The 14598-nt window shown below is 32.5% G+C and overlaps 2 protein-coding genes across 3 annotated transcripts; both read left to right on the top strand.

The window, feature by feature from the left end:
* The first annotated feature begins 72 nt into the window (after positions 1-72).
* On the top strand, positions 73-6722 carry LOC123717359 (carnitine O-palmitoyltransferase 2, mitochondrial). 2 transcript variants are annotated; one of them, XM_045673303.1, is made up of 8 exons: positions 73-1068; positions 1146-1324; positions 1777-2047; positions 3327-3517; positions 4128-4297; positions 4374-4487; positions 5338-5636; positions 5953-6721. In XM_045673303.1, exons 1-8 carry the CDS (start codon positions 455-457, stop codon positions 6077-6079), a joined length of 1965 nt encoding a protein of 654 aa, XP_045529259.1. In that variant the 5' UTR covers positions 73-454; the 3' UTR covers positions 6080-6721. The 2 variants fall into 2 exon arrangements, with proteins under 2 accessions (XP_045529259.1, XP_045529260.1); XM_045673304.1 differs by lacking the exon at positions 4374-4487 and having other exon boundaries at positions 5953-6722.
* Positions 6723-8261: 1539 nt separating this feature from the next.
* Positions 8262-13667, top strand: LOC123717213 (protein retinal degeneration B). Its single transcript, XM_045673100.1, has 2 exons — positions 8262-8641; positions 8895-13667. Exon 2 carries the CDS (start codon positions 8939-8941, stop codon positions 12461-12463), a length of 3525 nt encoding a protein of 1174 aa, XP_045529056.1. The 5' UTR covers positions 8262-8641; positions 8895-8938; the 3' UTR covers positions 12464-13667.
* The last annotated feature ends 931 nt before the right edge of the window (positions 13668-14598 follow it).

Raw genomic sequence — 14598 nt, forward strand, 5'->3', positions numbered from 1 at the left:
ACTTTATATCTGAACTAATGCTCTATATTGTTATTTATGTTCCTAAAGTAAACTGTAAATTTTGACTATTGAAAATAAATATTTAAAAAATAGTGTATGCCTTCATAATTCTGTTTTTGTGTTACACAGATAAGCTTTGGTTGATGGTAGCTATATCCTGTGTCCGTTTATATACTTACTGTTTATATATCTAAATGCTTTGGAGACTGGACTTTGGAAATTGGAATTTAAAATTTAGACTAAATTCTCTAGAATGTGATCGTTCAATAATTGAAAATAATTTTAGAAAAAGTTTATATTTCGTTCAGTTATCATTTTAAGGATATAAGATTTAAATCAAATGTTAAGTTTTTTGTATGTGTGAAGTTTCCTCTTTTGAAAGTTCATTAACTTTACTACTACTGCTACTAATTACCTCAATTTTATTTGTACATACTATATAAAAAAATTTAGAATGTTGAGGCTTAGCAAATTGTCTAATTCGGATAAGACAATTATTAAAATTATAAAAGAGAATTATTCAAGTTCGACAAACTCTCGATATGTACGTGACAAAAATTATCAGTTTTTGCAACATAGTAAGGTGCCAACAATGCACTTCCAAAAGTCGATGCCCCGTCTTCCGATACCAGAGTTATCCAAAACTGGAGAAAGATATTTAAGGGCGTTAAAACCGTTACTAAGTTCTACACAGTATGCTGATGCTGAGAAAAGAACTAATAATTTTATTCTTAATGAAGGTAAAGAACTGCAAGCAAGATTAATTGCTAAAGATAAAGTAAACAAACATACTAGTTACATATCTGACTATTGGTTTGACCTTTACTTGCGAGATCGTGTTCCATTGCCTATAAATTATAATCCTCTATTAGTTTTTCAAAATGATTCAAGACCAGCATATAATGATCAACTAGTCCGTGCAACAAATTTCCTGGTGACTGCATCAAGATTTATGCTATCCTTAAGGGAATCGATTCTGGAACCAGAGGTATTTCATATGCAACCAAAGAAGAGTGATACACAACTTTTCCGAACCGTAACTGGATTGTTACCTAGTACATTGTCTTGGTGGGTATTTAATTTGTTTAAATATTATATGTTTAATTATGATTATCTGTACCAAAAACTCAACATTTATCTTTCAGGTATGGTGCTTATTTATTTAAAGCTTTTCCATTAGACATGAGTCAATTTCCAGGACTCTTCAACGCTACCAGAATACCTCAAATTGACAAAGATAGAATTTTCCGAGATCCCTCTAGTAAGCATGTTGTGGTGCAAAGAAAAGGAAATTTTTATGTTTTTGATGTCTTGGATTCTAATGGTAAGTACTGAACTTAACAGAAAACACAACTAAGAGAATAATGTTATTTACTATATTTCACCATTTATACTATATATTATTAATAACAATAATTGTACAAAATAATAAAGTACACAAGACATTGTTATTCTCTATAAAAACATTAATTTGTTGCATTGCTCTTGGTACACTGAAAGCTTACATTGAAAAATACATCTAAAACTCTTGGTGAAATGTATTACATGTGTTACAGACATACTACAATTAATTAAAATATGAATATATTGTATGAGTTATTACACATTTGAACCCAAAATATACATAGTAGATTTCATTATTTTAAGCAGTTACTCTCAAAAACTGAAGAAAAAATTTATGAAAACAATATATTATCCAATAAAATACACTTCACAACTAATAAAAAAATACATCTATCATTAAACTCTCCCTCTTTAAATTTTTATGATTTTCAGGAAATCTACTGTCACCAGAAGAATTACTTGGCAACATGGCAAAAATTATAAGTGATGACAAACCAAGTGCCGATTTTCCACTAGGTATTCTAACTTCCCAGAATCGAAATGACTGGGCTAAGCAACGGCAACATTTAGAAGACATTGGTAATGCCGAAGCATTGAAAAAGATTGACTCCGCTATTTTTAACCTTGTATTGGATGAAGATAGTATTCACGATGATAAGCACAAAATTTTGAGGCAATATCTACATAGTGATGGAAATAATAGGTATGATAATTCATGTCATAAATGCATTGAACAAGTATATAATTGATGTAATTTGAGAAAAGAAAACAATTTTTTACCCGGAGTAAGCTATTTGTATTATTATAAACTTATAATTATTTTACATAATTTCAAAATTTTCCGACGTTTCGCGTGCTTTACAGCGTGCGTGGTCACGGAGACTTATTATAATTATAAGTTTATAATAATACAAATAGCTTTAATCCGGTTAAAAAATTGTTTTCTTTCAATGTGTAAAAGCTATGTTAACCGAAGACAATACTTAATTTCAGAATTTGAACTAGTACTTTTATAACAGGCCAGTAAATGTTTTTGTTTTTTTTTTACGAAGTAAAACTGGAGTTGTACACGCTCACTAAGATTTTTTACCACCCATGAGCGACTGTGTCTGGGTTACTAGACGTCCCGATTTAGGCGGGGATTATTCCTGCTTTTTGGTGATATCTCAACCGTCACTCAAGACACTGTTGCCATGCAAATATATGGGACCAGCTCTCTCAACAGTTTATAAAAAGTATCTTTCATATTAAGTATCCCAACATAAAACTTCGTTCCTGAACGCCTTTTATCCCAGATGAATTCACAATGGGCGGATGCCAGTAATAAATCCTCCGTAAATTAAACCATTACTGATCCAGTTTAATCTACAGCTGTACTGTAAAGAGTTCCTCATATTTATTAAAGAGAACTTTAAAAGAAGTTAAATCTTCACAGAAATATCATAAATAGCTAATTCTTATAAATAATTATTATCTTACTGTAATTTGCTATTACCACTCATTCCATTGCCATATTTTTCTAATGAATAAAACTTTTTTTTTATTAAGAAGACAATTAAGACTCAACTATTTAACAATAGGGTGAATTTGATTTTAAATATCATATTTAAATACATTTTCTATGTCTATTTTTGCTATCTATTGTCACGTAAACGTAATTCAAACTTTAATATAAAGATAATGTTTTAAAACTTCTGATTATATATCTTTTCTTACTATGTCCCGCTTTTTTCAACAAGATCCAAAGCCAAGCCAAGTGCCAAGTCGGGATGAAATGGCAAAAATACATGACATTGCTTACTAGCTGAGATTGCAAGCGGCCGAGACTCTACCGTCTCGATTTCTTCACGATGTTACTCTTCGTGCTAGTAGCACGTGTCAAACGCGCTCTTAAAAAAAAGAAGTCCATTATTAGCCGTAACTCAAACGCCTCAATATCAACATTGATCACATAAGTAGAATAAAACGCTATTTTTTTCTAGGTGGTTTGACAAGTCATTCAGCCTTATTGTAACTAAAGATGGCGTTTCGGGTATTAATTTTGAGCATTCGTGGGGTGATGGTGTTGGTGTTTTGAGATTCTTCCAGGACACCTATAAAGAGATAACTAATAAACCATTCATCCATCCCGAAAGTACGCCTTCTGATAAACATATTACGGTTGAAAAATTAAGTAAGTGTAATTTTATTATTATTTTAGACGGTCGCAATTCAGCACTCATATTTCTAAACTATAAATTGGTTTAGCTGTCTATTAATCTGTACTCTAAACAGACCTTGACATGGTCTGTAAAACCTTTTTTCTGACAGCACTCAACGGATCCCACTATGAAACCTCTTACATAAATATTGAGAATGTATAATTTTACTCGAAACGATGGCTTGGTCAGGCCGAATTATGCGACACGATCCGTTCTTTCAGCTTGACCAATGACAATCAAACGTACTGTTTCATCGATTCGTCTTTTGTTTTATATTCGTAATTTTTATTGCCGTCTCTCTTCAATAGTTTGTAGTCAGAAGGAAAGAGAATCGAGAAGTGTTAAATTACCTTTAGTTAAGAACTAGTTTACGTCATAATAGTTCGACAGTAATAATAGGATAATTTAAAAATATATTTTTTGTAACTAAATAAAATTACTATATAAGAATTAGTTAGCATAAATCCCCGGTCGATTCTTATATAGAATACAATAAGAGATGAATTTAGTTTTTATGAATGAAAGAAGTGATTTACTTCAAACAAAATTTCAAAGCTTTATTTTTCTACATACTCCTTGCAGGTTTTAAAATAGATGACAAAATAAAAGAATGTGTACAAAATGCTCAAATGGAGTACAAGAAATGGTGCGACTCGTTGAGCATTGATTACATATTGTATGAAGATCTTAACAGAGAAGATTGCAAAAAGTATAAAGTCAGCGCGGATTGTATTATGCAAATAGGATTTCAGGTTAGTTAGCCCATTTCAGAGATTCATTATCAGACAAGCTCTTAGAAATTATATTTTAATTTTAAATAATTTGCAGGCTGCCTATCACCTGTTATATGGAAAATATGTGGGTACTTACGAATCTTGTAGTACATCTGCTTTTAAGCACGGAAGGACCGAGACAATGCGGCCCTGTACCGAAAAGACAAAGGTAAAATAATATTACCTTTAAAGAATCGCTTTTTCTCAGTTCAATCAGTCTATTTGAACCGTTTTAATTTATTACAGATATACGAAAAAGTTTAGTTAAACAGTGTATATATTCTGTGCATAAAGTACGTCATTATAAAATCAGTTTGAATCTTAGTTTGACGATCATAATGTGAATACTAGGTTGAGAAATAAATATTTAATAAACTATAGAAACAATACTAGCTGTTGTGCGGTGCGCTGTGTCGTGGGTTAGAGATCATATTACATATTGGCGGAAAAGGTCACAATTCCTAAAGGAGGAGACGGAAATACTTTAAAATAGTTTTGAAGAGATTATATTCAAACATACTTAACTATTTACAAAACTGTAATGAAATATATGAAGCCTTTTGTTCACAATTCGAAATTATTCGAACTTATCACAGATAATATAAATGTAATAAAAATACAAAAGAGAATTCCCATCTACAATTTTTACTATGCGCGATGTTGCCATCTTACCTTATTTTTGAGTTTTGATTTCTCAGACCTTATGAACCTTTCTTTGTTTGGAAATTATTACTTATCCAATAGCCATCCCGATTTCAAGAAAAATATTTTACATATATAGTCCGTGCCTCATTTGCAACGAACTATATCAAGATGCGCGTTTACATTACTTTAATGCGAAATTTGAAAAGTATAGTTGTATCGGCAATTAAAATATCGCTGAGGCCGATATATCGGTATCGTATGTATCCCTAATCTAAACCTTACGAGCAAGTGTATTTCGCACGTAGAACGAAAAATCAATTGAGAAACTCCCAACTCGGGGCCATCACTTACTGTTTTATGTTTTTAATTTTTAGGCGTTCTGTGACCAACTACACTCAAACAATTACTCAAAAGACAGTCTCCGAACACTAATGACTGAGTGTTCCTCGTACCACAGTGAACTTGTGAAGGAAGCAGCTATGGGACAGGGTTTCGATAGACATCTATTTGCCCTACAGAAGATGGCTCAAGAAAACAACATACAAACGGAAATATACGACTCATATGAATATAAGTATTTAAATAAATCAATACTCAGTACGAGTACATTGTCATCACCAAATGTTTTAGCTGGAGGATTTGGACCTGTTACAAGAGAAGGTTTTGGTATTGGGTAAGTTATATTTTGTGTTTAGATTTGGTATGGTTTCAGGGAATAAATCTCTTGCACATATTACACTTTCTGGAAGGATGGTGATCATGTCTTTCATCCAGTTGCCCTATTAATCATGAAAATTAATTGCCACTATTAGATTTATTCAGTTGTATTTTCAAAGGTCTGTGAAATCCTGTCACAGATAAAAGCATGATGTGGGAAATAAAGAAAAAGTTTTAAAAGAAAGGTTACATACAAACCCACCATCAGACCAGTCACATGCTTAAGTACTAGGCTGACTGCTCAAAGAGAGAAATAATTATAATCATTTCAGATACTCTGCCTTTGCTGATAAATTAGGAGCAGCAGTGACAAGTTATAAAGACCACAATAACAGCACACAATTTGTCGAAGCTCTCCATAAATCCTTTGCTGATATCACAAAAATTCTATCTGGCTAAATATTTTTAATAGTATTACTATTTGATAATAGTTGGTTTTTGATATATTTATTTTGCATTTATCGTTACTATTGTTAAGTTGATTTATTAAGTATAAGATACAAATATGGGTGGGACTATTATATAATGAAATAATTGAATGGGATATGTTCACACATCAGTATATTTCATAACAAGTGCGGAAAACCTAACATAGCAAAGAGTTCCGACAAATGTCTACCCGAGCCGGGGCGCAGCCGAAGATGAGGGTTGACAGTCGGAACAAGTTGCAATGACGGTTCCGCACGTGTACTGAACAACTATTTTTAATACAAATAAAACTAAGCAATTTAATAAAACTATTAGCTTTTTTCTCCTTTCTCCACGGTAAAAGGTATAGAAAAAGCTCGAATGTGTAATTTCCCACATCACCAACGCTATACGTCCCTGCAATACGCAATAGGTATATGTGTTGAAAATGTTAAATATATCTTTACTATACAACCACTTATTCCATAAATGTGGCCTTATGATAACTAGTGTGCTAAAATGTTAAGAATCTGCCATTTTTGCATTAAGTACATTATATTATAAAACGAAAAGCATAAAAAACAAATGCATTATAAAAAACACGAAATGTGATATGTATTTTATAAAATTTAATATTGTTTATACGAATTATAATGAAATTAATATGTTTCTAAAATATTTAAGTATGTGTCATTGAAAATATATTTTATCTTTTAAACTACTAAAATAAAATTAAGGAATATACTGAATAGGAAAATAAAAAATTATATCGGGTTTAAAGCTAATAAAAAACCAGGTTCAATTATATACTAGTTTGTAGAATATACCTAATGTTGTTTTTTTTTAAATAAAATTATATTTTTATAAAGGTTTGTTTCATTTTAGATTTTGATAGGTATATTGATTAAAATTTTATCAGCGGGTATAGACATGCATTACGACAATGTTTTCACCTATTCATCTATCAAAATGTGTAGTAAAGCCTTTATATGATATTATGTACAATATCTAAATAGATAAAACATATGCATATAATTTTAAAAGATCAATGTTTTAAATATTTTTAATTGGGAAAATGTACAGTTTTTTTCTCAGTGAGTGATAGGAGCAGAAGAATAAAAACAGTTTAATCCTTGAATTAGATGAAAAGTTTATATCTGTTATAGTTTATATCTGGTATAACGCTGACCTTCTTGACGTACCTTAAAGTTGACATTGACATTAACTTCGAAGTCATGCCTAAAGTGATGCTAGTTTAGAAATGTTCTCCCAAATCTGTGGGTGCCTGAAGCCATGTGGATAGGGGCCAAATCAGTGTTGCCAGGGATTTCCCCCTAGATTTAGGGTTTTATCAAGTTTGGGAAATAGTATTGTCTTTTATTAACATAGCTTTTACACATTAAGAAAACACTTTTTAAACGGATTGAAGCTATGTATTATTATTATAAACTTTAAATTATTTACATAAATTTAAAATAATGTTAATAATTATAAGTTTATAATAATAAAATGGTCGCAATCGCAAAAACTGAATAAAACTTGAACCCATGCCAAATCCATTATCTATTACAGATACTTTGCATAAGGCCTTTCATTTCCCAACAATCCCATCATGACCACCGTTTTAAAGAATATCTCCATTGCCCATGCTACCATCCGCTTGGTGAGGGCATCCTAGGGGATTTCTGGGGGGAAAACAAATTAGTCTGGGGGTACGTCGTCGACACCATCTGACAACACTGGACAAAATGTTTTATCAGAGACTCTAAGAATGTTATAGTATATAATATAGAAAATGTGCTATTAAACTCAATACTTTATTACAGGATTTTAGGGTTTTAAAATACTAGAGTAAATCTCTAAGATTAGAATCTTTGACATTTTCTATATTTTTTTACAAATTTAACTCGTTCTCAACGCACAATTATTGTTTTTGAAAACATAACTAAAATTTAGGCGGTTTATCTTCTAAAACATGATAACTGCGAGATTAATAAAAGCATTATATGGTTAGCTGGCAATTGCAACTTACGCGGTAGGCAAATAGCGATTGTTCAATATTGGTCGAAATGAGTACTTTTAGCAATACTCCTTAACATAGACGGATAATATGAACTACGGAGGTATATTTGACAATATATAAAATAAATATATTGCAAGAGGGAGTCAGATATACAAGTTACGGATAGATGATTAGGACGTAGCCACTGCATTTGCGCGGTTGTATGAGCGGTGCGGGGATCGTGAAAATGTCAAAGTTCACGATCTCCACTCCTGTTGGCTAATGCCTATTAAGCATTGCCTTGTAGTGAAATATCATTTTATAATACCCTGTAGTAATTGTGGTAGTGCTTGCTGAATGCCTATTCTTCGTAGATGATAGGTATTAGATACTTAGTAGCCTGTAGAGTGCTGAGTTGTGTCATTCGAACATTTTACGTTTAAATGAATTTGTGATATGAACAGAGATTTGTGTTGTGAAAAATAGAATATTTGTTAAAGTGTTTAATGAACAATATGTGAAATTGTACTAGGATTTAAAGGTCATGCTAGGTAAGTGTATTGACATTGAATACATTTGCCTTTCTGAGCCTTTGCTAAAATTATTGATTCCTACCTTTAAAATTAGATTTTTGCATCTAAATAATACCTTAGATATAAGGAAAACCATAAGATTGGTACTGGTAACACAAATATTGAGTTAATTTAATTAAATTATGGTTATAACAAATTAGTATACATGCTTCTCCTCCATATCATGTATATTTTAATGAAAATGTTTTAAAATATGTTTGTTTTGTTTTAGGTGCATTGGCTACATTTTTTGAGGCAGAATATTAAACAGTCAAAATGCTTATTAAGGAATATAGAATACCTCTGCCTCTAACAGTAGAGGAGTATAGAATTGCCCAGCTTTATATGATAGCAAAAAAAAGCAGAGAAGAAAGTTCAGGAGAAGGTAGTGGTGTAGAAATTATTGTGAATGAGCCTTATGAGAATGGTCCTGGGGGCAAAGGACAGTATACACAGAAAATCTATCATGTGGGAAGTCACTTACCAGGATGGTTTAAAAGCTTACTTCCAAAGTCTGTGCAAACAGTGTCAGAAGAAGCTTGGAATGCTTATCCATACACAAAGACAAAATATACTTGTCCATTTGTCGAAAAATTCTCTCTTGAGATTGAGACTTATTATTTTGGAGACAATGGCCATCAAGAAAATGTTTTTAAATTAAGTGGCAGTGATTTAAAAAGCCGAATTGTGGATGTAATAGATGTTGTTAAAGATCAACTTTATGGATCTGACTATATAAAAGAAGAAGATCCAAAACTGTTTGTGTCACAAAAATGTAAGAGAGGACCTCTTACCGAATCTTGGTTAGAAGATTATTGGAGGGAAGTTCAAGGTAAACCTCAACCTTTGCCCAATGGTAAATCACTTATGTGTGCCTATAAACTTTGTAAAGTCGAGTTTCGTTACTGGGGAATGCAAACTAAGCTTGAAAAATTCATTCATGATGTAGCTCTTAGAAAAACTATGCTTAGAGCACATCGGCAAGTATGGGCTTGGCAAGATGAGTGGCATGGTTTAACTATGGAAGACATTCGTGAAATTGAAAGACAGACACAGTTAGCATTAAAGATGAAAATGGGTGGGGAAACCAATGAAGAAGCAGAACAAATATCTGAAGACAACTCTAAATCTCTAGCAGCAACAATGAGTAGCCTGGAAAAGAATGAAGAATTAGCAACTCCAATATCTACAAAAAAGACCAATACTGAAGTACATGCCCAAATACATTTATCTCCTGAAGGCTCCCCTGCAACTGATCAAAAAAGTTCCTCTAAAACTAATATCAGGTCCTCATCTACTGGTTCTCTTAAAAACTTACAAACTCAGGTTGCAAATTGGAGAATGGAAACATTAGTAAGAGAATCCGAAACAGAAACAGGATCAGAAGAGGATGAATTCTATGATTGTGAAAGTTCCTTTAATAAATGGTCTTCATTGTGTTCACTTGATGAAGCAGATATTGATATATCTCCAACTCAAGGTGATCAGAGTCAAGAAGATAGCATTTTTAATCCTTTATTCTTAAAAAGAGTGACATCTGAAAGAGGCTCTCGCAGAATAATAGCTTTACATAGTCATCCAAGTATAGATGGTTGTCCTGATACACCAGTGCATGGTTCTTGCCCCACAACTGTCTTATTGCTTGTTTTTCATGCTGGGAGTGTTCTTGATGCTAATATTGACATGACAGCAAGGAAATCTGATGTAACTACTTTTAAAGGAGCCTTTGAATCTGTTATGCGACAGCATTATCCTACACTGGTAGGACATATTGCAATTAAATTAGTTTCCTGTCCATCAATTTGTACGGAAGCATTGGGAGTATTGTCCACATTAAGCCCCTACAGCTTTGACTGTTCACCTTCAACAATAGAGACACCATCATTAACAAATGATCTAATACCTATTGGTGCAATACCGTTAATAGCTATATCATCTCCAGAATATTCAGAACATGTTACTAAAACTATAGTTTCCGCGAATGCAGTTTACAATGAATTTATAAAGTCTGAAGATGGAAAAGGATTTTCAGGGCAGGTTTGCATAGTTGGAGACAGCATGGGGTCATTGCTTGCCTATGATGCTTTATGTAGAAGTTTACATTACCAATCTCGGCATGATAGTGAAACTAGTATATTGGATACTGAAATTTTGATTCCAAATGAGCCTACGGAGCTCTATTTAAACAAGTCGCACCTTCAAGCGCCAACACCCAGGAGGAGATCTTCTACTGCAAGTGATAATCAAACTAAAATAGAATTTGAAGTATCTGATTTGTTCACATTTGGTAGTCCATTATCCCTTATATTAGCATCAAGAAAAATTTCTGACGATAAAACGCGTGATATTACGAAACCTCCCGTCCAACAAGTGTATAATTTATTCCATCCAACAGATCCTGTCGCGGCCAGACTAGAGCCTTTACTTTCAGCGAGATTTACGAACCTTCCTCCTATAAACGTGGCACGATATGCTAAGTATCCTCTAGGTAACGGCCAACCGTATCATTTGATGGAGTTAATACAAAGTCACCCAACATTATTTGGAGATCATTTACAAATGCCTCCAACTCCAATTTTAAGGAGACTTTCAGAAGCATCTGTACAAAGTACCGTAAGCGGTCTAGCTGACAATATTCCACTTATAACTATGAACGCACTTCAACAAAAGTGGTGGGGTTCGAAACGCCTTGATTATGCTTTGTACTGTCCTGAAGGCTTATCAAATTTCCCCACAAATGCTTTACCACATTTATTCCATGCTAGTTATTGGGAAAGCTCGGATGTCATTGCTTTCATATTACGACAAGTGGGTCATTTCGATTTGGCTTTATATAGTCACAGCGAAGATAAAGATTCAAGCCTGTTCAATCCAGGCCAAGATAAAGAAAAATGGATCAAGAAAAGAACGTCTGTAAAGTTAAAAAACGTTGCTGCAAATCATCGCGCAAATGATGTGATTGTTAAAGAAGGCTGCCCACAGACGTTTACAGCTCGATTTATGTATGGTCCGTTAGATATGATTACGCTAACGGGAGAGAAAGTTGATATTCATATGATGAAAGATCCGCCAGGAGGTGAATGGACCTTGTTGGAAACCGTTGTGACTGATAAAACTGGGAGAATCACTTATACATTAACTGAGAAACAAAGTGTTGGATGTGGGATATATCCATTTAGAGTTGTGGTTCGAGGTGATCATACGAGTTGCAATTTTCATCTCGCTGTTGTACCACCTCAGACGGAATGTGTTGTTTTTAGTATTGATGGTTCTTTTACCGCCAGTGTTTCGGTTACGGGTAGAGATCCGAAAGTACGAGCAGGGGCAGTAGATGTCGTACGTTTCTGGCAAGACTTGGGATTTCTGATACTATACATTACCGGTCGCCCTGACATGCAACAGCGGAAGGTTGTTTCATGGTTAGCTGAGCACAACTTTCCGCATGGACTTGTATTCTTTTCGGACGGACTATCGACGGATCCGTTGGGTCATAAAGCGGCCCACTTGAATAATCTCATCAATGAACACGGTGTAATTCTTCACGCTGCTTACGGTTCTGGGAAAGATATAAGTGTGTATTATAATTGTGGATTAACTCATAAGCAAATATATGCTATTGGGAGGATCAGTAAGAAATACAACAACTTAGCGACGCCTTTGAGTGAAGGTTATGCATCTCACTTGGCTGATTTGAAGCAACCGGGAGCTGTGAGAGCTGCCAGAGGCAATGCTCGTTTGTTAGTTCCTCGTCGACTTCTTGCTCCCGTAAGTACCGCGTCCGTGGTTAAAGCACGTCGTTAAAATTTCCTTATATTTCCGAGAATTATCATCATAAATTATTATTTTACTAAGATATACAAAATATAATGAAATCTCTTATGATTTTATAGAATTTAGTTTTGAAAAACTTAATGCAAATAAGTAAAAAAATATTCTATTTTTTCAATTAAAGTTGAACGTATTTGATATTAACCATTATACATATTTAGAATTATATAAAAGTAATGTAAAAATTATATCTCTTGTCACACGTACCTTACTAATTTATTCTTATATACCTTTAATATAAATTATTCTGTAGGAAGTTGATGTACTAGGATAACTTTCAATTTTTAACTAAAAATTGTTGCTGTAAAGTTTTTACTTATTGCTAAACTTTTAAGGCTGGAATCTCTTTATATCGTGGATATTCGACATGTATCTAGTCTTGATAAGATTTTATTATATTCGTACAATTGATCCTAATTTTGATCTGTCCTATTGTAAAATAATACTGACAAGTACACTTAAAAGAATCGCCTGTTGAGTTATTAATAATATAAAAATCTGCGTTCACGAGTCTCTCATTCCAATATATTTAGGGGTTTTTTTGTTTCCATGATCATTTATAGGAGCTATTGGAGCTACCTGAACTGATGTGAATCAAATCTATTCGCTATTCCGTAGACAAAGCAGTTAGAACATCTTATGTAAATAGATAAAATTTTGCTAAACATAAGTGTTCCTGAATGTATTTCGTCTTAGTCACTAAAGATTAGAAATGAAAAGCATTAGTTATTAAATCCTTGTTAAACATTAAAATATTTATTCGAGTTAAGTTTAATACAATGTTATAAACTTTTGCCTGACTACGATTTCTGCAATACAATTTAATATTCAGGAATATATTTTAAAGATCACAATTTGCTTGCTTAAAGGATATTGAATCTATAAGTAGTTATAGTAGATATGTACCGTTTATATACCGATTAAAAGCAATGTATTTTTTGTTGAAATCGCAGGCAGGTGAATATATTGATATTGGTGTTAAATGTAGGTTTCTATAAAAACTAATCGCCTATAGGATTATTTTAAACGGAAACAAATCTGACAACATATTATTTATAAATAAATTATGTTAATATATTCACAAAAAAGTTTGTGAAATACGCATAAAGTATTTTTATATATGTGTGTAATAATTAAAATACAGTCAAAATCTGATATTACGACATCGAAGGGACTACTCATATTTGGTCGTAAAAACTAGTGACGTTGTTATTAACTACGTAATACAATAGAATTCAGCCGGGATTTTTAATTTTGGTCAATATAACCGGTATGTTGTTCTAAAGTATATACGATGTTATCGTAAACGGTTTTGACTGTACATAAAAATACATAAAGTTGTAGAATATTTTGAAAAACATAGTTTTGCGTAAAGTTACTTATTTACACAGACATTATTTACAGATAAGAGTTTCTACAAAATTCTCAATGTTAGTTATTTTTAGTTAAAAATGTTGTGAAATTTGAACAAGTCTCTTAGCGGTTGAATCTCAAGAGTTCTACCGTACGCTTGCAGTATTTTAAGCTGTTATATTTTATTTTCTAGTCTGTTAATTGAAAACAAATTACTATTTAAAATATGCATTTCTGAAAATGTATACATAGTATATAAGGTACCGATAGATTACAATAATTGACAAAGGGTTATTGTAGTATTCTATTTTACTTTAAGCCTTTCAGAATGCCATTATTAATAATATATTCAATTTTCAATTAAGTTTAATAATTAGACCGAGTTTACTAAATCTTATCGTTAGTCAGGATGCTTACGTATTATATTGAATTATTTAATATAAATTTAGAAAGTGTGGTCGATGTTAAGATTAAAACACATGGCCATACCCAATGTGAGATGATTTCGTCATTTTCAAAACAAGATGCTGAAAATAGAATTTACTGAAATCGGAGCAGATATCGTTTTCATCAACATTCGTTGTTTATGACCTGACGCGATCGTGTAGCACATAGATTAAAATAATTTATTTCACGTTTATTTTTAATTGTTTAACGTCGTGCGTTTTTATTAATTTACGTTATGACTGGCAGTAAAATACTAAGCAAAATAATGTTACTAAATAAGTTTAACACCTGCTTTACGCCCACAGTGT

Source organism: Pieris brassicae, chromosome 12 (assembly GCF_905147105.1).
Source record: "Pieris brassicae chromosome 12, ilPieBrab1.1, whole genome shotgun sequence".
NCBI lineage: Eukaryota > Metazoa > Arthropoda > Insecta > Lepidoptera > Pieridae > Pieris > Pieris brassicae.

Coding starts and splice junctions, on each gene's coding strand:
- LOC123717359 (XM_045673303.1), top strand. CDS start 455: ATGTTGAGGCTTAGCAAATTGTCTAATTCGGATAAGACAATTATTAAA. Junction 1,325..1,776: donor TGATGTCTTGGATTCTAATG/GTAAGTACTGAA, acceptor TATGATTTTCAG/GAAATCTACTGTCACCAGAA. Junction 4,488..5,337: donor CCTGTACCGAAAAGACAAAG/GTAAAATAATAT, acceptor TTTAATTTTTAG/GCGTTCTGTGACCAACTACA.
- LOC123717213 (XM_045673100.1), top strand. CDS start 8,939: ATGCTTATTAAGGAATATAGAATACCTCTGCCTCTAACAGTAGAGGAG.